Source organism: Gobio gobio (genome assembly GCF_949357685.1).
Source record: "Gobio gobio genome assembly, chromosome: 22".
Taxonomy (NCBI): Eukaryota; Metazoa; Chordata; class Actinopteri; order Cypriniformes; family Gobionidae; genus Gobio; species Gobio gobio.
This window is the reverse complement of record NC_137118.1, coordinates 27020861-27042447: the sequence shown is the minus strand read 5'-3', so window position 1 is coordinate 27042447 and position 21587 is coordinate 27020861. Positions and strand designations below refer to the sequence as shown.

General features: G+C 34.8%; 1 protein-coding gene across 16 annotated transcripts in view; it reads left to right on the top strand.

The window, feature by feature from the left end:
- Positions 1-21587, top strand: part of ppip5k2 (diphosphoinositol pentakisphosphate kinase 2) — an 83232-nt gene that overhangs the window by 57184 nt on the left and 4461 nt on the right. For 4 of the 16 annotated variants that reach the window (XM_079805315.1, XM_079805314.1, XM_079805311.1 and 1 more), the window contains 4 exons: positions 949-1065; positions 1274-1444; positions 5896-6069; positions 10361-10433. In XM_079805315.1, coding sequence (XP_079661441.1) covers positions 949-1065; positions 1274-1444; positions 5896-6069; positions 10361-10433 — 535 coding nt within the window. Of the gene's footprint in view, positions 1-948; positions 1066-1273; positions 1445-5721; positions 5764-5895; positions 6070-10360; positions 10434-14322; positions 14443-20452; positions 20516-21587 lie in introns of all 16 variants that reach the window. The other 12 variants (XM_079805306.1, XM_079805305.1, XM_079805303.1 and 9 more) reach the window with 6 other exon arrangements.

The window sequence follows — 21587 nt, the reverse complement described above, 5'->3', positions numbered from 1 at the left end:
CACTGAAGGGGTGGGACAAAATATCGATAGGGAAATGTATTGTTGTCAATCTCTGTGCGATGCGAGAATCGATACGCTGGTGCCAAATATCGATATTTTAATGAATAAAATAAGGCGCTCTAAATAGATTTCCCTGCTCCCAGCAAAGCTACTTCATGGCTCCTCGAGGTGACGCTCAAAACATGAATGAGGGGAACGTGAACAAGTTAACTAGCCAAAGAAAAAAAAATGTTTTTAATGGGATGGCGGACAGACAGTGCAGAAGTAAAATAATAAATGCCCCAGCCACGTTTAATCCAAAGTCTGGAAAATCTGCACATAACTTTTTCACAGGCATTTTGTTTTCATAGTTAGAAAGATATTGTAATATATCATTGTAGGATTCTATATCAGAATTTCTGTATCATGATATTTTCGGTATCGTGAGCCCAAATTGTGTATCGTATCGAATCATATCGTATCGTGAGGTACCCTGTGATTCCCACCCCTTCTTTACACCACAAGTTATAAGCGCAGAACAGAGTATAATATGTTTGTAAACATTAATCCATCTCTGTCAAACAATATGCATTACTCTAGCAATATGAATTACAAACAATATGCATTACACTGCACAAAACTCCACATTTGAACAGTCAATAGCAAATACATTAACAAATAATAAAACATACTTACAGGCTCCGATTCAGAAGCGCCAGATTGTCCTAGCAAGCTGGAATGGCCCCTTTTTTTTAGAAATAGCCTTGTGCACAGCCGGTCTTGTTCTCTCCCAGGTTCAGGAAACTGTCCTCTGTAAAAAAAAATTAAACACACACAAACATTTATAATATAATAAAATAAAATAAAACTAATTATATTTTATCCAATATATATTTAGGCATGTGTGATGTATGAGGACAGACATGTGACCCTGTTAATACTGTTTTAATGAGGGGTTTGGATTTGTAGGATCCTTCGTCAGAGGACCGTTTCCATGTGGAACTTCATTTCAGTCCAGGAGCTAAAGGCTGTGAAGAAGATAAAAACCTGCCATCTGGATTTGGATATAGACCAGCATCCAGAGAGGTTAGCAGTGACTGATGACTATTGTCTTGAATGTTAGAATTCTTTTTTTCTTTCTTTTTTTGTTCTGCTTATTTCTTCCTGCTGAGATAGGGAGATGATAAAAGAAACATTCCATCTAATTTGAGAGTTGCTATAGATGTACTGTTAAGTGTTTCTCAATCTTTGTCCTTCAATCTCAAATGCACTTAAATGTTGAATGTCTCTTTAGAATGAGGGCTCCAAGAAGAAATCTCATAATGACAGTGACGAGGAGGCCAGTGGTGCCAAACGGGACGAGCCGGATCGGGCCCTTATGATGTTCCGCCCCATGGTGTCAGATCCCATTTACATCCACCGGAAGTCTCCTCTTCCTCGCTCCAAAAAGATTGGCTCTGTGGAAGTAAGTTATTATATGTTGTCTTTAAAAACTTTTTTTCAAGTAATCAAATCAAGTAATTTCCAATTTATTACTGTTCTTCCATACATATATATTTATTGTGCATATATAGAAGCTTAGCTTTGGCAGACAATCATTAATTCAGGAGTTAAGGCTTATCTACACAGAGCTCAAACTTTTACAGTTGATATATATATATATATATATATATATACATACACTTCTTCTATTTATATATATATATACGCACATTCGTCTTGTATGATGTGCAACACAAAAATCTCTGTTAACACCTCAGAAAATGACATTTAGTATTTCATGACCCTTTAATCAACGTTCTAAATGAATGTGCTGCTTTCATTACAGCAAACACGCACAGACACATACAAAGTCACTCAAAGATCCAGAAAAATTCAGGAGCACAGAAACTTGTCAAAACTTCCCTGCAACTTTTATCAATAAAATAACATTACTACAGAAAAGCTACATTGTATTTCTCAGCAACTAGGTGGTTATAACGCTGTTTTTGAATTAAACTCAAAGCTTCACTAGTGAGATGCTGCACAGATTCAATTACCAAGTCAAGTCACCTTTTATTTATGTAGCGCTTTTTACAATGCAGATTGTTTCAAAGCAGCTTCACAGTGGCTGGCTATTTTTAAGTGCCCCTATTACGCTATTTTAAAGGTTCTTAATTTTGTTTTGGAGTCTCCTACAATAGGTTTACATGCATCCCAAGGTAAAAAAAAACTAAACAGGGTTTTTAGGTTCGAGCAGGAAGACTCGAAATACTGATGCAGGCAGTTAAGAATCGCTTCTTTCTTTTAGCAGACAATAACTTTATTTGTCCTGCACTTTAATCTTGATATTTTGCAGATCTTCTACATTCACAAACGGCTATAAATACACTATATTGCAGGTAATATTCGAAAAAGCATAATATTTTAAAATTAAAATACTAATTAAAATATTACTTTTAAAATTGTTAACACTTTATAATAATGTTTCATTTGTTAACATTAGTTAATGCATTAGCATTATCATGAACTAACAATGAGCAATATATTTATTTTACAGCAATATACAATATATCTTTGTTAATGTTAATTAAACAATACAGGTGTTCATAGTGCATTAACCAACATTTGATTTTAAATATATATTAGTGGTATTGAAATTAATGTTAATTACATTCTGTTGAAGTATGTAGAAGTACAGTTCTAATTGTTAGTTCATGTACACTAGTGTAGTTAACTTTTGTTAACAAACGAGACCTTATTATAAACAGAAATTCATATGATGGCACAATTTGTATTTGTATACAGATTCAAATATTTGAAAGTATAAGCTTTTACATTTAGGTTTTTAAGATCGCAAGAAACAAATTCGGTGTTTCCAAACTTGTCTGGTAGTGTATGTACTGTGCATATTGAATTATATCTAAATTTTGCTGTGACATTTACATCATGCATCAATGTGCAAAAGTGTGTGTGATTTTTCATCCATTTCAACTGCATCTCTCTTCATGTCAATATACCTGTATGTGTCCTTAATTTTTAATGACTGTGCCAAAACCTTCTTTTCATTTTCAGCTTCTTTCCATTGCATTTAGTTTTTAGGAAACAGGTTGATGTTTTTGTATTTTGTTTTCTTCAGTTTCATTCATGACATTTTAAAGCATATAAGCAGGCTCAAAATGGGAGTGAAATACTTTATTCTAGGAATGTTGTACAGCTTCAAGGTACACTATGTAACTTTTCATCAAACCTTTTTCCAAAACATGTTTTTGTCTTACCCTGATTCACTATGGTAAGCCTATTATAAGTGTTTATATTTTAGACCTGACCGGATGGTTTTCATGGGATATTGCGGATATGTCAATCGCCCGCGCGTGTCCCATCATATCTGTAAACAGAGAAAAGTTGCTCTGGCTGCTTTGACGTGTGTATGGTGTGGGAGTGAAAGAGGTTAGTTGTCACAACAAGCGAGAAAGGTCGACATGGAGCAGCTAAATCTCCAACCTCTGGGGAATCCCCCATTTTAAACGAAGGCTGAACAGAGGAGACTCTGCGGGCAAAAAGAGATTGCGATAGAGCTCGTAATAAAACAAGAACCGACATTGTAAAAGTGAAGCAAAGATGCCTCTTTATTACTCAACAGGTGAGTAGGCTGTTTTATTTGAACAGATAAATTGCCATATGTAGCTCTCTAACAGAGTTCATTATATAGCATCATCTATTATAAAGGCTAATTTCATTATGGTTGTTGTGGCGTTGTGATGGAATTTATTTTCAAGGAAGTGTCATGTCTATTAATGGGTAAAGCTACAGTAACATCTTCAGCTAGTCAGCTTGAGATCCTTTCCATCTAAACTGGTTCAATTTTTTAAGCCTAGTAATGAATGTTTTATGAGCAGTAGGATAACCATATTCATCCACACAGTCACGCAGAGCTAAAGCACAACGAATGCAATGTTCTTCCGCAAAATGCATGCAGTTTTGTTTTGTTTTTCACTAGAGGGCCAAAAGTTACATAGTGTACCTTTTTAAGTATTGTATTATAGGCTAAGTTGATGAATTAGTCATGAAACTTAGCAGAACTGTATATTTCATGATATTTCTTTTCATGATATTTCTTAATTTAATCCGTGAGCTGCACTATGCAATTCAAAAGAATGCTGGTTGTTTTCTTTTTTAGGTTCATTATTTTGGCCTTGTTCTAAAACAAAAATGTTCCTTCTAATGTCCATCTCTTACCACATTAATTAACGAAATAACAAAATAATTACAGCTCTTGCTTCTGTAAAAAATGTTTTTATATATTTATAGCTATCATTATGGTCTGTCTGAATAAATTATTCTGATTGGCTGGAAGGTGTTCAAACTGTTTAATGCACAGGTAGTTCCAGTCCGGTTAATCACTTCTATAAAGGCGCTGCTTTTATTGAAGCACACACACACGCACACACACACATAAACGTCTAGTTCCCTATCTTTGTGGGGACTCTCCATATACGTTATGGTTTTTATACTGTACAAACTGTATATTCTATCCCCCTACACTAACCCTACCCCTAAACCAACCCATCACAGAACACTTTCTGCATTTTTACATTAAAAAAGAAAACTTATTCTGTATGATTTATAAGCTTTTTTCCTCATGGGGACCTCAATTTAGGTCACCATGGTGACAAAAGTCCCATGAGTCCCCATGAGTCAGTGTGCATTCAGGTTGAAGTCCCCATCGGGATAGAAAAGCATGAATGCACATACACACACACACACACACACACACACACACACACACACACACACACACACACACACACACACACACACACACACACACACACACACACACACACACACACACACACACACACACACACAGAGAAACAAAACATTCAAGAGCACATAAACCTTTTGTCAATTTTTCCCCAAAACATTTAACCAAAAATAGCTTTGTTGCTGAAAAGCGACATATTTCTCAGCAAAAACGTGGCATCAATATCATCGCTGTTTTTGAAGTAATTAAACTCTTGGCTAGTAGAGAGAAGCTGCAGAGATGCAGGTAATTCACACACCCAATCTCTCTCTCTCCTTCATTCAAAATAATTCACATAAATATAATCTTCCTACTCCGCTTTGTTAGGTGTTTTTTTTTTTTTTTACTTCCATGTCATGTCAAACTTCCAAAATCATTTAATGCCCACCTAGCCCTTATGAAACGAGATATAAAGGACAAATTTATGCATTCTAAAAATGGAAAAGTAATGTTATTTGATTAAAAAAATTTGGTGTTAAATACAGAAGTTATCTACATAATAATTTTCTTGTCACATCGATAATTTTAGAAAAGCACTTTTGTTTTCTTGAATTGAATTGTTTTCTTTTGTGGAACACGAAAGATTGTATTTTGAAAATTGACTCTCTTTTTTTGTCCAAAAAAGGAAATGATCTCAATAAAAGGAAAAGTCCACCCAAAAGTGAAAATTGCCAATCACTCACCCTCCTGTCGCTCTCATACTGTTGCTTGTTGGATTTATTGTACAATGTGATGCAAATTATTCCATCTTGCCATACTAATGTCACACAATATTGTTTCAAGCATTCAGTTTACAGTCAACCAAAACCAGCTAGCAGCTTTATTAGCGTGTATATAATAGCTTGGGTGCAAAAGCATGTCCATGATGCTTTCATGTTTCAATTGCAAGCTTTCTCACCCACAAATGTATATTATTTTGAAAATTGCCACAGTCTCTTTTTTGTTTTCTTTTTTAGTCCCCATTGCAGACAGACTTTTTCAAGACTCCTGCTGGCAAAGTATGAGCACACATAGCTGTTTGTCTTCTCTTGAATAAAAGGCCTTCCTATAGTGAATGTTGGTGGACACATAGCCGGACTGTTGTTAACGTTGCATGACTGTGCTGTTTCTGCCCCCTGTCTCACTTCCAGGAAGAGAGCCCCCTGAGTGTGTCTAGCCCTGACTCTATAGGTACCTGGATTCATTACACCTGTGGTGTTGGTACTGGGCGTCGAAGACGCAGATCAGGGGACCAAATAACTTCCTCCCCAGTCTCCCCCAAATCACTGGCTTTCACATCCAGTATTTTTGGCTCATGGCAACAGGTTTTTACCAATTTAATTCATTCTTCACACCAACCACTAACGTACTGTTCATTCACACTTAAGATCTTGGTGGCGGTCAGCAAGGACACCTAATAAGCAGATGAATTAAAAGAGAGCACTATTACCTCATCCGTCATGTGTTTTGATGATTTTTAATGGACTGGTTTGTGTTCTGGAACAGTGGTTCCCAACCACGTTCCTGGAGGACCCCAACAGTGCACATTTTGCATGTCTCCTCAATCAAACACACCCGATTCAGGTCATCAGCTCATTAGTAGCTACTCCAAGACCTGATGTGGGTGTGTCAGACAAAGGACACATCCAAAATGTGCACTGTTGGGGGTCCTCCAGGAACGTGGTTGGGAACCACTGTTCTGGAATACCAGCTTCTAACTTTTCAATTTGTATCACGTATCTTTGTCTTAACAATGTTTTTTAAACATTGCATCTTAATGAATGTTTTCTTCATGTTCCACATAAACCATGTTTTTTTTTTCTAAACGTATGAAAACTTAACTTGTTTAATATTTCTCCATTGACTGTAATTGGTACTAAATTCTGTGATTCTTGATTCAGACAAAAATATCCATTGGTGTTACAAGACCGATTACACAGTCTTTGTTTTTTTTTTGTACAGACCACTGGTTTCTCAAGTGTTGGTTTAAAGTCAACATGAAATCAAAATTGGCTAAAAGTTTAACATTTTCTTAAAACATGTTCCTGATCTTATTATTTGTGATTCATCTGTGCATGTTATTCCAAAAAATCACATATGCAACTCAGCCAAATAGTTTAGTCACAGTTTTTTTTGGTATTACCGTTTTGTTCCATATTTAATTTCTTAGAAATAAGGTTCATCTTATATTGAGGGTCTAAACTTTTACATATCAATAATACACCCGCAACAATAGGTGGCGCCAAATACACGTAAAACAAGTGTACCAAGAAATACGGTGTGTCAGAGTGTAATTTTATAAGATTGTAAGCGCAAAAAGACTTAAAAACGCTAACAATCAAGGAAAAGCTTACCGTCTAAGAAATTTCCAACGTACGTGATTTTAAAACGTAAGATAGTACCCAGATTTCAAAATTACAATAAGATTTCACTTCTACTGTTAATGACATTTTGGTAGGCTACATGGTTTTCACTATGAGATGGATAGCCTAATTGTTATATAATTCAGATGGGCTACAGGTTATTTTTATGGTATGCCAAAAATGTTGGTACATTTTACCAGTATTTACTAAACTTTCAATACACAAATTTAAATATGAAAAATATGCAGTATGAAAAATAAAAGCATTTTCCTTATCAAAAAGCCTTTTTTAAAAGGTACATCTTTAAAAAGGGAGGGGGGGGGGGTCGTCTTATAATCAGGGTTGTCTTATATTCGAAACAATATGGTATTATACGTAGCTCACAGGGGATTCTTGCCACTAGTTAATTGTTAATAGATATTACCACTTTTCTTTGTCACGATGCTCTCAAAGATGAGCTTTATGTACGTTTTTGGCATCTCTGCCTTTTCTGTGTTTGGTTTTTCAGGGGTTCAGTAGTCCTACTGCATACAATCATTCAGGGTTAATCAGCCGTGTTTCCACATCCAGTCAATTCCTGATGGATAAACTCAAGTCTTGCCCCACACGTTTTTCCTCGTTGAAAATATCCTCAAAAATGCATAATTTTAAGGAAGTTAAATAGGTTGCAAATGCCATTTCAGGTTGACTTTAAATTCCGTTTAAAATTTTACCTTTTACACAATTTGTCAATTAGTTATGTATACTTGTTGTATTTATTTATTTTGTGTGTGACTGATTGAATCAAACCTCAATGTCATACCATGTAGAGGAAAAAAATATTGATTTATACAGAACATCAGTTAGTTTTTGGCTATGAAAAAAGATACTTTTATCTATGCTGCTGCTTCAGACCATAAACTAAAAATTTCATTTCAACCCTTCAGTGTTTTAGTTTTCTCTCTTCACCAATCTACTCTCTTTATCCATGTTTAGCCTAGTGAATCTCAGCTCTTTTCATTCATCTGCTGTGCTATTAGCTGTCCTTTGCATTCTGCTCCATTTCAGTGTCCAATAAAAGTTGACCTTTGGGCTGCTACAGGATATGTGTCACTGATGTCATACATGCATATGGTGGATTTTGCCTGTCACTCACCTCTTCCAGGACAGAATTCGCCTCTGCTTTGGCACCTTTTAATATTCTTTGGTCACTGTTCTCATCCAGATTGACATTTCTTGTTCTTACAGTTCAGTACGAAGCTCTTGTCAAGAGTATCTATCAACATAATCAATGATATTTGTTTATTGTGGTTAACCATTTAGTGAACATCACATTTATGTTTTACAATAATAATTATAACTCATGTTATAATTATGCTTGTGTCTTTGTTTTAAAAGATATTATTGCTTCGTTACGTCAGTTTACCTGTCATTTTTACCAAACATTATAACAAAGTGGGAACCTCGGTCAAGTTCTTAACACACAGTAAAACACACTTAACGCAGGTCTTCAACTGAAAACAGTGACCCTAAAAAAATGTGGGCACTTTAGTCACACGTAAAAATGTCTGAATGTCATTATGTTGGATGAGAAAAAAATATCAAGGCAATTTTCAATCCATTAAAATGGTGTCAAGGTTTTTATTAGATATATAAATTCAATTGACACTCAATTGAACACTTGTACTCATAATGTACACTGCCGTTTAAAAGTTTATGATCTGTAACATTTTTTACGTTTCTAGAGGAAATCTCTTATGCTCACCAAGGCTGCATTTATTTGTTTTAAAAATGCACAAAAAAGTAATTTTGTGAAATATTATTAAAATGTAAAATACCTGTTTTCTATCTGAATATTTTTTTAAATGTAATTTATTATGTGATGCAAAGCTGCATTTTCACTTAAAGAAATTAATACAGTTATTTAGCAAGGATGCGTTAAATTGATCAAAAGTAACAGTAAAGACATTCATAGTGTTACAAAAGATTCTATTTAAAATAAACGCTGTTCTTTTTAACATTCTATTCATCAAAGAATCCTGAAAAAAAGTTTTACACAACTGTTTTCAACATTGATAATAATCATAAATGTTAGAATGCAAATCATATTGGAATGATTTCTGAAGGATCATGTGACACTGAAGACTGGACTCAATGATGCTGAAAATTCAGCTTTGATCACGTAAATTACATTTTAAAATGTATTCAAATAGAAAACAGTTATTTTACATTTTAATAATATTTCACAATATTGGTTTTTTTTTGTTTGTTGTATTTTTAATAAAATAAATGCGGCCTTGGTGAGCATAAGAGACATCTTCTAAAAACATAAAAAATCTTACTGATTGAACGGCGGTGTACATTTTAAAGCATGATATCTTTTCACAAGTATTTGTAACCAAAGTTAAAAGGCAATTGGTTGTTTGCCATGTGTTTTAATGCATTACTTTCTAAAGGTGTGTTCAATGAATAGATACGTTTTATAATGTATTATAACTGTGGTTACAATTATTCATGAAAGACCATACAATGCATTATGAAGTGCATTACAAGGCATAATTACTGCATTAAAATAATAATTTTATAACGCATAATACATAAAGGCTTTAAGTCAGTTGTATTGGAATTGTAACCAAAATCTTTTAGGTAAATTGAAATTGGTTTGTTATATGATATAAATACACAGATTTTATGTGTGCCTTAAGTCCTATTTTTGGGACTGTCTTCATTGAAATTCTTTTTAGTTGAGGACTGGCTGAATCTGTGACTTGATCTAGGGCTCATGTAAAGCCTGTTCAGGCATAGAGAACTGCTGTGCTGTTTAGTGTCCAATAACCCTCTTTCTGTGCACAGGATAACCTCCTTTTACCCCAAAGTAAATTTCATCATTTTGAAGTTTCCTTTGGTTTTGCATGAAACTGAAATGAATATTTTTTAACTGGGCTGTGACCGTTTTGTTCCCTGCTCTGTTGGGTTTTACATGGATGTATATTTGTTTAAAATTGTGTCGGTTATACTCTATAAACTGTTGCCATGTTTATCCTCATACCCTTCTTCATTTCTTGTTTCTGATATGGAATGGAGTCTTGTGTGGCAATGCTTAAAGCATGATCCATTTCTTTTTTTTCATGCTGGGTTTTTTTATTTTATTTATATATATAGATCTGTGAACTCACATATTTACACTGCTGCTTATTAACATCTGCCTATCTGTAAATTGCCTTCATGAGACTTTTTGTTGAGCAGTTATTGTTGTCTGCTTGTGCTCTTTCAGGTTCTGTCAGAGAACAACAGCCACAGCCGACCGGGCAGACTGCACGCCGATCACAAGCTCACCACTGGAATCGGTAAGATAAGCACTCGCGGATCACACAGCACACTCCTAATCTTGATATTATAAAGCCAACAGACATATCTCGTAATATCCTGAATGTTGTTAGATGTTCGTTATGGAGGAACTCTGACATACTGTCCTGGTTTTCTATGTCCGAATAATGTTTTGCCGTTCCATTTCTAATCTCTGTTGTGTGTGATGTTGATGTGGCTGCTCTCTCTTGATTCTTTAAACTTAACGACCAAATAATTTGGGTCTGAATTGGGAGTGAATGTGTAATACTGTCACTGAGCTTTACTCTGAAACACACTGTGTTCTAAGATTTTTGCCACACAGCTGACTAATACAGTGCTGACTCTCATATATGCTTGTAATGTCCTTTGTGTTTGTAGGCCGTATATACACAAACCTGTGGTTTATATGAAAGTATATACTTTTGCCTTACTGGATACATCTTTAGTAAGTGTGTGTAGATGGGTAGGTGACATGAAATTTGGGATGTCCTGTGGTGTGACATCACTCAAATAAAAAAAGGTTCTATATTGAACCTTATAGGGCTCTTGACTCAATTTTTAAAGTTTTAACTCTTTATGCCAAAAAAGGTTCTTAAATGATTGCATAGGACTTTCATATTTAACAATTATTTCAATTTGTTCTTGTGATGTGATGTTTACGAGCTGTTTAATTAATAAAATGTCATTAAATTGAAAAATTAATTAAAACAAGTGCCTAACAGAACAGAACAGAAACCTTTAAGGTTCTATATAGAACCTTTTCTTGCATAAACTGCTTAGACTTACAAGTAAAATCATAGATTAGTGTATCTATTTATATATTTGAATCGGTAAAGTAAGACGGATTAGCCGTAACTCATTTCTAGTTGGTCAGACTAGTTCTTAAGACACTGTCTTAATTTAGCAGCTATGTTTATGCAACTGGCCCCAGTATTGTAATAATTAATTTTGTCTTTATTTTTATATTTATTATACATGCAGCTTTTTTAGCCCATAATAGAGATTAATTCAATTTTGTATTAATTAAAAAAAAGTTCATTCATTTGTCATACTGGAAGACAGTTTAAAACTATAGTGAAGACAAAAGGTGCTTAAAAATGGTTACAGGACCTAAGATGTGCACTCACTTCACTTTGTACTTTCATATACATTTTAAACAAAAATGTTGATGTTGTGTTGGGGAAAAGTGCATGGACATGCATTTTTTTGTGTGTCAGCCCTCAAAATTTACTGGAAATTCGACTGTGATCTTTCAAACAACTAAGAGCTTGTGTGATTTAGTTTGTTACTTTGCGATGTTACACATCAATGGCATTGTGATGTAACAAAGAGGCACAGATTTATATTATAGGGTTAAACAATTAAAGCTTGCCACCTGAAAAGTTTTTTGTTAGCTGTAAAAATGTGTGCACCCAAACAAAAGCAAAGAAATGCATTCTGGTCATTCACAGCAAATTGTGTTTTGTCAATACTGATTGATTTGCCATAATGCAAAAAACTATGAATAGTTAAATTGTAACTGATATGATCTGACACTCCTGGGGCCGCATTCACAAAGCATGTAGTTAAGAATATACTGTGTTCTCAAAAACATTTAATGTTTTTGTCATTTGTTCTTAAGATTGTTCTCAAGTCAAATTTTTTAATTCCTGAGAAGAATTAAAAAAAAATAATCCTTGCAAATAACCTTGTATTGAAATTTCAAAGATAAGATGTATATCTAATCATATATGCAAATATCTAATCAGCCAATCACATGGCAGCAACTCAATGCATGTAGACATGGGCTGAATCCGAAATCACCTCCTAAACACTCAATCACTATTCCCAACATTAGTCCATTATGTCAACTATGGTTTCGGGCACCACTACAAATGGCTGTCCCCTCAAATAATTCCCCATTTAAGGGTATAGGGGCAATTTCGGATTCAGCCATGGTCAAGACGATTTGCTGAAGTTCAAACTGAGGATCAGCATGAGAGAGGATTTAAAAGGATAGTTAGGATAGTTCACTTGTCTGGCTATCACCAGACCAAGCTCAATTTAAGATTGAACATTGGTTTGGGGAGTCTGCTATGTATTTTCTACTGCACAAGAGCATACTATCAACAAGCATAATTCAAAAGACTCTGTATGCAATTGGATAGTCCTTCAACCAATCAGACCACAAGAGGCGTGATCAACGGGCATCGATCCATCGCTTCTCAATCCGTCATCGTGTTAAACCCGCCAATAGCGCGCCAGGTGGATAAGCCAGTCTATGATTGGTTCCCGCAAAAGTGTAACTGAAACTGTAGAAATTAATGTACAGGTTTCCAGACTGAGCTGCATGGCGAAATCAATTCGCCGGCAGATCAGGCTGGGTTTACCCAGTCTAATAGTTCACCCAAATTAAATGAAAATTCTGTCATTTACACACCCTCAAGTTGTTCAAAACCAGCATGAATTTCTTTCTTCTGCTGAACACAAAAGAAGATATTCTAAAGTTGATAGGCCCCATTTACTTCCAAAGTATTTTTTTCCATACTATGGAATTCAGTGGTGGCCCACTACTGTTTGGTTACCCATATTCTTCATAATCAAGAAGCATCTCACAGGATTATTTTTATGAAATATGTATGTAAATGAATTGTTACATCAGATGATATCTGTAATGTTTGTAGTCTTATTCGAGAGGATGAGTCATATATTGAAATCGTTAATATTGGTGTGTCTTCTGCTTCGACACAGGTAAACGACCTAACACAAATATATTTCTTCATGTGCATAATTATGGAGGAAATATTACACATTAACATATATCTGTGTTTAGTTGCCGAAATTGATTTGAATAGCCTATACAATAAATATTAGTACAAGCCTCTGTTACTATATTGCACTATATTGTATTAATATTCAAAGTTTATCATGCATCATCTTGGAAATACAGCATTAAGTGTATTTTATTTCCTGATTGAGTAACATCTATGTCAGACTCTTAAAGAATTACAGTTACCATACGAGTAAAGTGTTTTGTATATGTTGTTGAATTAATTCATGCATGCTGTTAATGAAATCATTGTTGAAAGCCTACTGTATGAATAAAAACAATACTACAACACAACATAAATACATAAACACAACAGTACAAGGCAATTTCAGGTTACAAGGCATAAATCTTTATTCCGATTTCAGAATGTGCACTTTTGTAATACATATGCTGAAGTGTCTCGTCTGCCCGTCGAGCTTGTTTACTACTGTGATGAATATGAACATAACTTTTTAATAAGCAGGGGAAATTCCAGACTTTAAAGAAATAACCATTTACATGCTTAGGACGTTTGCATTGTAAGAATTTACAAGGAGACTCTTTAGGCAATGTTTTCTCAGTAAAATCATATAATTTCCTATTAATTAAATTGAACACGTGAGCTTACTAGAGAATACCAATATGGTTGGTAACCTTCTTTAAGAAGGTTTTTGTGAATGCAGCCCCTGGATTGGAGTGATGGAATAAATATATTAATGATTATTATAGTGGTCTACAGTGGGTAATAATAATGTAATAGTTACAGCAGTTGTTGTAAAGATGGTAAGTGTATTACACATTTCATTTTGTTAGTAATTGCTTGATATGTCACTTCATGTGACCCTAAAGCTCATGTCTTATTGGTCGAAAGAGTGTTTTTAAAAAAAAAATTCCCAAAAGTGTGGTCCTCTGCTGATCGGTTTACCTAACTTGGTTACAATGACAAAAGACATTACTGTCATTATGGGATGCTTTCAGTGAGGCTGCACTACTCATTCTGTGGCAAGAATCTTCTAGAAATGCATGCTGCATGCATTGCGAGGTGTGTCTCTCTCTTGGAACACCCGATTGCTGTATGTATCTTCTCTAACTCCCATCAGGGTCTCATTGTGCTGGCTTGTTTAGCACCATGGTGCTTGGCGGCTCCTCCAGTGCACCTAACCTACAAGATTACGCTCACGCACACCGTAAAAAGCTGACCTCCTCTGGCTTCTTAGATGGTATGTGCAAACACGCACACACACCTTCTAATGGTGAATCCCCGTCCCTACTTTTAAGGATCTGTATTTTCAGTGGGAAACTACCGGAGCTTGGGTTGTTCTCAACTGGTTGCATTGGAATAAGTCGTCCTTTTGTTGCTGTGTTGTGGTACTCATGCCCATCTGCCCCATTAGATTTATTTATGATTCAAAACAACTTGAATGCTTTTGCAAGAAATGTATGCTATGATCTGTACATAGTGTATATTTCATGAAAAATCTGGTATATTAATAAGGTATAATCCCTGTAAAAAAAAACATACGGTTTCTTTTGTTAATCCTATGTGTAGCATGTCTCTCATCCTGTGTAACGCAAGCTGTATGTTGAATTCATCTTAAAAGTCCGTCTCACCAGAATCTCTGCGCTGTTAGCAAAATAATGTTATTTATTTATTTATTAATTTACCTTAATGTAACTTGCTACTACTGTAACACACTGTAAACACATCTGTCTCGGTCCATACGACTTAATGTATGTACACCAAGAAAGTCACCTGTTTTCGTAGCTTTTCCTACAGTAGCTACACCACAGTATTTACAGTGGCAAGAAAAAGTATGTGAACACCTTGGAGAATCTGAAAATGTGATAATTTTAACAAAATAAGAGAGATCATACAAAATGCATGTTATATTTTTTATTTAGTACTGTCCTGAATAAGATATTTAACATAAAAGATGTTTACATAAAGTCCACATGACAAAAATATAGCTGGATTTATTAAAATGACCCGGTTCAAAAGTTTATGCACCCTTAATACTGTGTGTGGTTACCTGGATAATCCAAGGCAGTTTTTTTGTTTTCTGATGGTTGTTCTTGAGTCCCTGTTCTTCAGAAAAATCCCCCAGGTCCAGAAAATTCTTCCGTTTTCCAGCATCTTTTGCATATTTGAACCCTCTCCAGCAGTGACTGTATGATTTTGAGATCCATCTTTTGACACTGAGGACAACACAACTATTAAAAAAAGGTCCAAACATTCACTGATGCTCCAGAAGGGGATGAACACTTTGTCCAAAATATTCACATTTTCACAGATTCTGCTAGGGGTTCACATACTTTTTCTTGCCACTGTACACGTAACTTATTTACAGGTGACATAGATGATCATGATTTACACTGCAAACAAGAGTACCAAGAACACACATTTAATTAAACCCTTGTGCGTCAATTTAAAAAGTTACTCTGAGGTCCTTAGAGGACAAAATATCTGTCAAAAAAAAACTCATTACGATTTGAAGCTTTGGAGCACAGACTTAAGTTTGGTCTCATTTTAAAGAAAAACCATTAACAGATTATTGTTGAAGTAAAAAAAAAGTAATAGAGGATTTAGTTTATGGACATAGCTCTCAGTAAGATTTTGTTTGGGTGCAGTACTGGGGACATTTTTGTCCTTAAGGCCCTAACTATTTTGTGTACAATAGTGTAAAATAGGTTTATGAAAGGAAATGAGGGTGAAATATTATATTTCCAATAAAAATACACACTTCTGTCCAAATGTATGCATTTGGCATTAACACAGGCAAAATTATAAAAAGACAAAAATGTTCTTAAGGACGCACAAGGGTTAAATTCACAAAAAGCTAATCTTAATACATCTGTTATTAATCTTAAATAAATATAAGTTCTATTCAAATACACTGTGTAGCTAAAATTTTACTGAATTAAGTAAAACGTATCTTTTTTTGCAATATGTTTTGGATTTATAGTTCACCCAAAAATAAAAATTGTCATTTATTCACACTCATAAACCCATTTCAAATAAGACTTTCATTCATCTTTAAAACACAAACAAATATATTTTAAAGAGACCTGATAGATTTCTGTCCCTCCATTGAAAGTCCATGCAACCAAAACTTTTCAAAAAGTTCATAAAAACATGGTAAAAGTAATCCTTATGAAGAGCGGCTCTTCTGTAAGTCTTCTGAAGAGACTTGATCGCTTTATATGGTGAACAGATTTAATTAGGCTTTTATTCACATATAAACATTGATTAATGCACATACATAGAGCTTTTCAAACATAAATGGAAGCGCAAATATTAATCTTGTGCAAAAACACATTTTATAACACTTCATTCCAGCAATCTGTTACTGAAATCTGAGTTCTGCTTCATATAATCACATATTGATTTCACTTGAAGTGCAGTGAACTTTCAGTCATATTTTGGTCATAATGTATAAATTAATGGAAAATGGTCAAATTAAGAGTTTTATCAACAGTGCATATGAGGCAGTTTTGTCATTAGAATAAGTTCTGTTGTTGATGCTCCAAAATAAAAAATAATTGGCTGAAACAAAAAAATCTGCTGAGGAAACTAAAATAAACATTTTTTTTAAAATCAATAAAGGGGTCATGACTTGGATTTTATGTTAATATGTTCCTTGAGGTTCACTTATAATAAGTTTTTTACACGCGCACGCACAAAAACAAATATATATGTGGGAAAATTATTATTTTCAACCCTCATTCTGACCCTCTGTCTGAAATAACCAAATTTTAAGGCACAGCTCCTTTAAGGCTTGTCAGTAAACGGCCAGTTATGATTGGCAAACATCATTGCATTGGAAACAGTATCAACGCCCACTCGCTATTGCATGTAAGTGGGGGTTTTGAAAACATTATCCATATAAAACCAACATTTACAGACAAAACATTATGAAATTGGTTACTTAGGTTTGTGATGCAGCTGCTGTCAGATACAATACATTTGGCTGCTTCACCTGTCAACAGAAGTTTCTTTGCCAGCTCTTGTGAACAAAATGCCCCGAACAAACATATAATCATTCAACGCAATATGCTGAATGCACATCTGCATACTGTATACAGTGTAGACTGCGTCAGTGATTATAATGGCTTCTATTTGCTTTTGACGTTACGCTCATATCCTATGTAAGCAAATATCAGCAGTTAAAGCTAAAATATGTCAGAGGTCACCTTTTTCAAAACAAAGGCGTAGCTTGATAATGCCTGGTTTTATGATGGAGCTTTTATTCTGCCGCAGACGACTGCTTCCACTTTTTACGGTCATGCGTATGTGGGGTAACGCAGAGCTGTTTTATCATATTAGATACAATACAATTTTACAATATTTTTAGTGTATTGAAAGTAGTTATAATGCTTCTCTGTGCGTTCGCTCAGCGGCTACTATGAGACACTATAGTGAGTCGACACTTACTGCAGTAAGCTAGATCGATATTAGACATGGTAAAACATGGTACTCGCGGTAAATCATGAAAACGAGATTTAGACAATAAGAATAACTGTGTTGAGCTATATAACAATCATTAGTTTTCTGTCGATGAATGTATCCAAACAGTTGCTCACCTGTCCAATATAACACATAATATATTAAAGTGTTTCCATGGTTTCTATGTGAGTACATAAGTCAACAATATATATATAATATTGTTCTAGTGGTTTTTGGATATTTGAATCCAAAAATCTTACATATTGTGCCTTTAAGCGACTGAACACCAGCGGGTGGTGCTTATGGTGTGATTATGTATAACTATTCGTCGATATCTTGCTCTGGAGGCAGTCATATGCAAATGTTTTTGCCCGTGTGATGTCACGTCAACCAATATCTAAACGATCAGTTTTTTTGAGCTTGATTAAATAAATACTTTGTTTATAACTAAGACTAAGCTATAAAACTTGCAGGATGTTTTAATGATACAAATACCTCTTAAAGGTAAAAAAATGTAGGCAAATTTGATTTCTCATGTCATGACCTCATTAAACTACACTATGGTATTTTGGGTTTTTGGTATTTCCCTTATCCTGCACACACACCTGCACCATATTAGCCAAACCTTTTTTCTTTGTATACAGACATGACTAAAAATAATTCTAGGACAAATCTTGGAATCTAGAAATTTCCCAGCAAATTGAACCCCACAGCTCTGAATTAAAATAATTACTGCAGACTTCCCATAGTGAGTTGGAGTAATGTGGTTTTAAACACATATTTATGTACAGATATTGTTAACTTAAGAATTATTGAACAAATAAATACTGTATACCTTTTAGCTAAACTAATTTTGGTAATATTATTGATTCCTCTTATACAATGATATATGATTATATATTTCCATTAATATTAACTTAATCTGTATCAGTGAATGCAGCAAGCACAAGGAAGTCTGTGGATGTGGCGATATCCAAGAGGCTAGTTTCTTTTAATGGTTCTGTTAACATATCCAACGTAGTTGTAGTGTCTGTGCTGGAATAATAATATTGTTTTTAAGGCCATCTATTATAATGCAACAAGTGACTTCAGACTTTGTAGCTATTATTTGAGGAGAAATATAACTCAACATATGTTTTATGTCCTGTTATGGTGTTTGTTTTGATATTTTGGTACCTACAAAATTGTTTGTAGGTACCAAATATCAAAACAAACACCATAACAGGACATAAAACATATGTTGAGTTATGTTGAGTCATATGAAATTCGAGATTCCATGGCTAATTTGTGTTGTGAAGCAAGGCCGTTGTAGATGTGTTTGTGAAGCAGCAATGCTGTTGTGCATCTGTAAAGATAGTATAGCATCAATCATAGAATTAACCCTAGAATGCATGACCCAAAAGGGGGGCAAAATGACCCGTTCTATTTTTTGTCTCTCAGTCTAATTAAGTTATTGAAGAATTTGATTATACACAAGTTTAAATGTTTCAGCAATGTTCAGTTGTCAATATAATTACTTGAGACAAATGTGTATTTATTAGAGATAGAGATCAATTTACTGTCGCTGATCCTTCAGATAGCTCTATCTTATGGAAGGTAAAAAGGTGAAGAAAACGTAAATGTGTATAACTGTTGCTATATTGCAAATCTGAAGTGCGCAGTGGGATATGTTGTAGTCTTGTGTCTATTTAGGGCCCTATCGTACACCCGGCACAATGTGACGCCAGGCGCAAGTGTTTTTTGCTCGTTTAAGCCCGTTATCATTTTCACATCCAGCGCCACATTGTTTAAATCATCTTTTCACCCATGGGTGTGGTGGTCTGAAAACGAGGTGTGTTCAGGCACATTGGTGGCGCGTTACTATTTTGAGGCAACTGAAAACGACTGCGCAATTGACCAACAAAAAGGATTCCTCTCTGGAGAAGCATTCAGTCTTTCCGCTTTCAAAATCCACCATGTAAATAGCGAATCCGCCATGGTGCACGTTACGCCCTACACACACCCGTGACTCATTTAGAAACTAGGTACAACCCTTTTAGACCATGTGCCTGGCGTGCCGACCATTGTTTTCCATCGTTAAACTAGCAAAAGTGGATCAGATTCAGACCATGCGCTCAGATCGCTAAAATAGGGCCCTTAGTGTAATAAGGTTTGTGGAGATTTGTTGCATGGCCAGTTAAATGACCATGCTGAACCTAAGTAAAGGGTGATATGAAGGTGGTTCATAAGAAATAAGCTTTGGACCAATGAGAAGTCCTGGTACTGGGGTTGTCATGTTGCAGCCTTATCTGAGGCCACTGGGTGTGTGTGTGTGTGTTAGTAGAAGATCCAATCGAAGAGTAATACTGACCAAAAAACGACTATAGTGAGTCGAAATTCCATATAAAAGGCTCGGGGTAGTGATGGCGACGACATTGCACATTTTTAAATGTCTCTCTTATCTTACAAAGTCTATCTCCTGACTAGTTGATTATCTGAATGTGCAGTGCTGCGGGAATCAAAAACTACTGCTCTATTGTGTCCATTTAACCCCCATTATGCATTCTAGGGTTAATATGGGGTGTTTGCTTGAACAGAAGGGAACTGAAGGTTTCATTTTGAAAAGTGGAGCGTTTTTCTTGTGGTTTTTAATCCCTATCCCTATGGCTGTCTAAACACTAAACACAAGCACTCCTCTATTTTTCTTCTGCGTCTTTCCTGCATGACTCTTGCCTTCTTTAGTCTTTCTTTAACCCTCTTTCTGTTAGCTGTTATACATTTCAGGTACCTGTTTTTCTCTTTCTCAGAGGCTACACGTGGTTCTGCTGTAAAAAGGTTTTCTATCTCATTTGCGCGACACCCAACCAATGGTATGTTTGCTTTTGTTAATTCCTAGTCACGTTTTCCCCTCACATTCAGATTTTGATTTATTATTTGTTCTTCTGGATATAGAGTTCCTCCATCAACCGCAGGATAGGGCACAGGGAATGTGACAGCTGTTCATTTTAGAGGACTAAAAAAATGCTCATTCAACACCAGGCATCATGTATATATTTCATCAACAACTTAGTCTCCTCTGCATGGAGATCTCATTACATGGATTTCAAAAACCGCTGTCAGTTTTGTTCCATCATCTACACAAAAGTGCAATAAGGTTAAAATGGAATTTGGAATATTTTGTTGTTACCTATTTTACATTATTTACTTGTATATTTGTGGATGAATGAACTAGTTTTCAGGTGAACAGAATTTGCTGCTCTTTGGCCTATTTGAAGAATATTTGTTTAATGTAACGCTTTATTTTAACCTGTTTAAATGTCTCTGCTTATTTTAGCTTGGCTAACGTTTACATGTTTTCTGTGTTTTTTCAAATTCCAAATTACCATAAATGAAACTTTATCATCTAACAGAGTCACATTAATAAATAAATAAAAAATATATATACATTTTAAAATCAATGAATAGCTCAAATGTGAAGCATTATTTAATGCATTGCAGTTGTTTATAATTTGATAACATCCAAAATTATGTTTTGGAAGTTAAAAAAATTGCCCATTTTTAGCATATCATTTTTATTGTTTGTTTTTTTTTTTTTCTTTTAATCTGCTTTTCTAAATGGGTCAGTGTTTTCCAGTATGTTCAGTGGTAAGTGTTAATCATACTTAATATACACATTCTATCCTGTCTAATTAGTGTTTTCTGTTTTATTTTGGCTCTTGTTCCCAATCTTGTGTAGTAAGTATTTAGATCTAGTCGATAGACCTTAGTTTTTGACCCTTAGCAGATTTCAGTTTTACTTAAATCTCTCCTATAATGATGAAACTCAGAATTCTATGCTATTTTTCTCTCTTTTAGTCCTGTCAAATCGATTAATCGCGATTTAATTGCCTCTAAAATAAAGGTTTGTGTTTACATAATATGTGTGTTGTGTACAGTGTATAA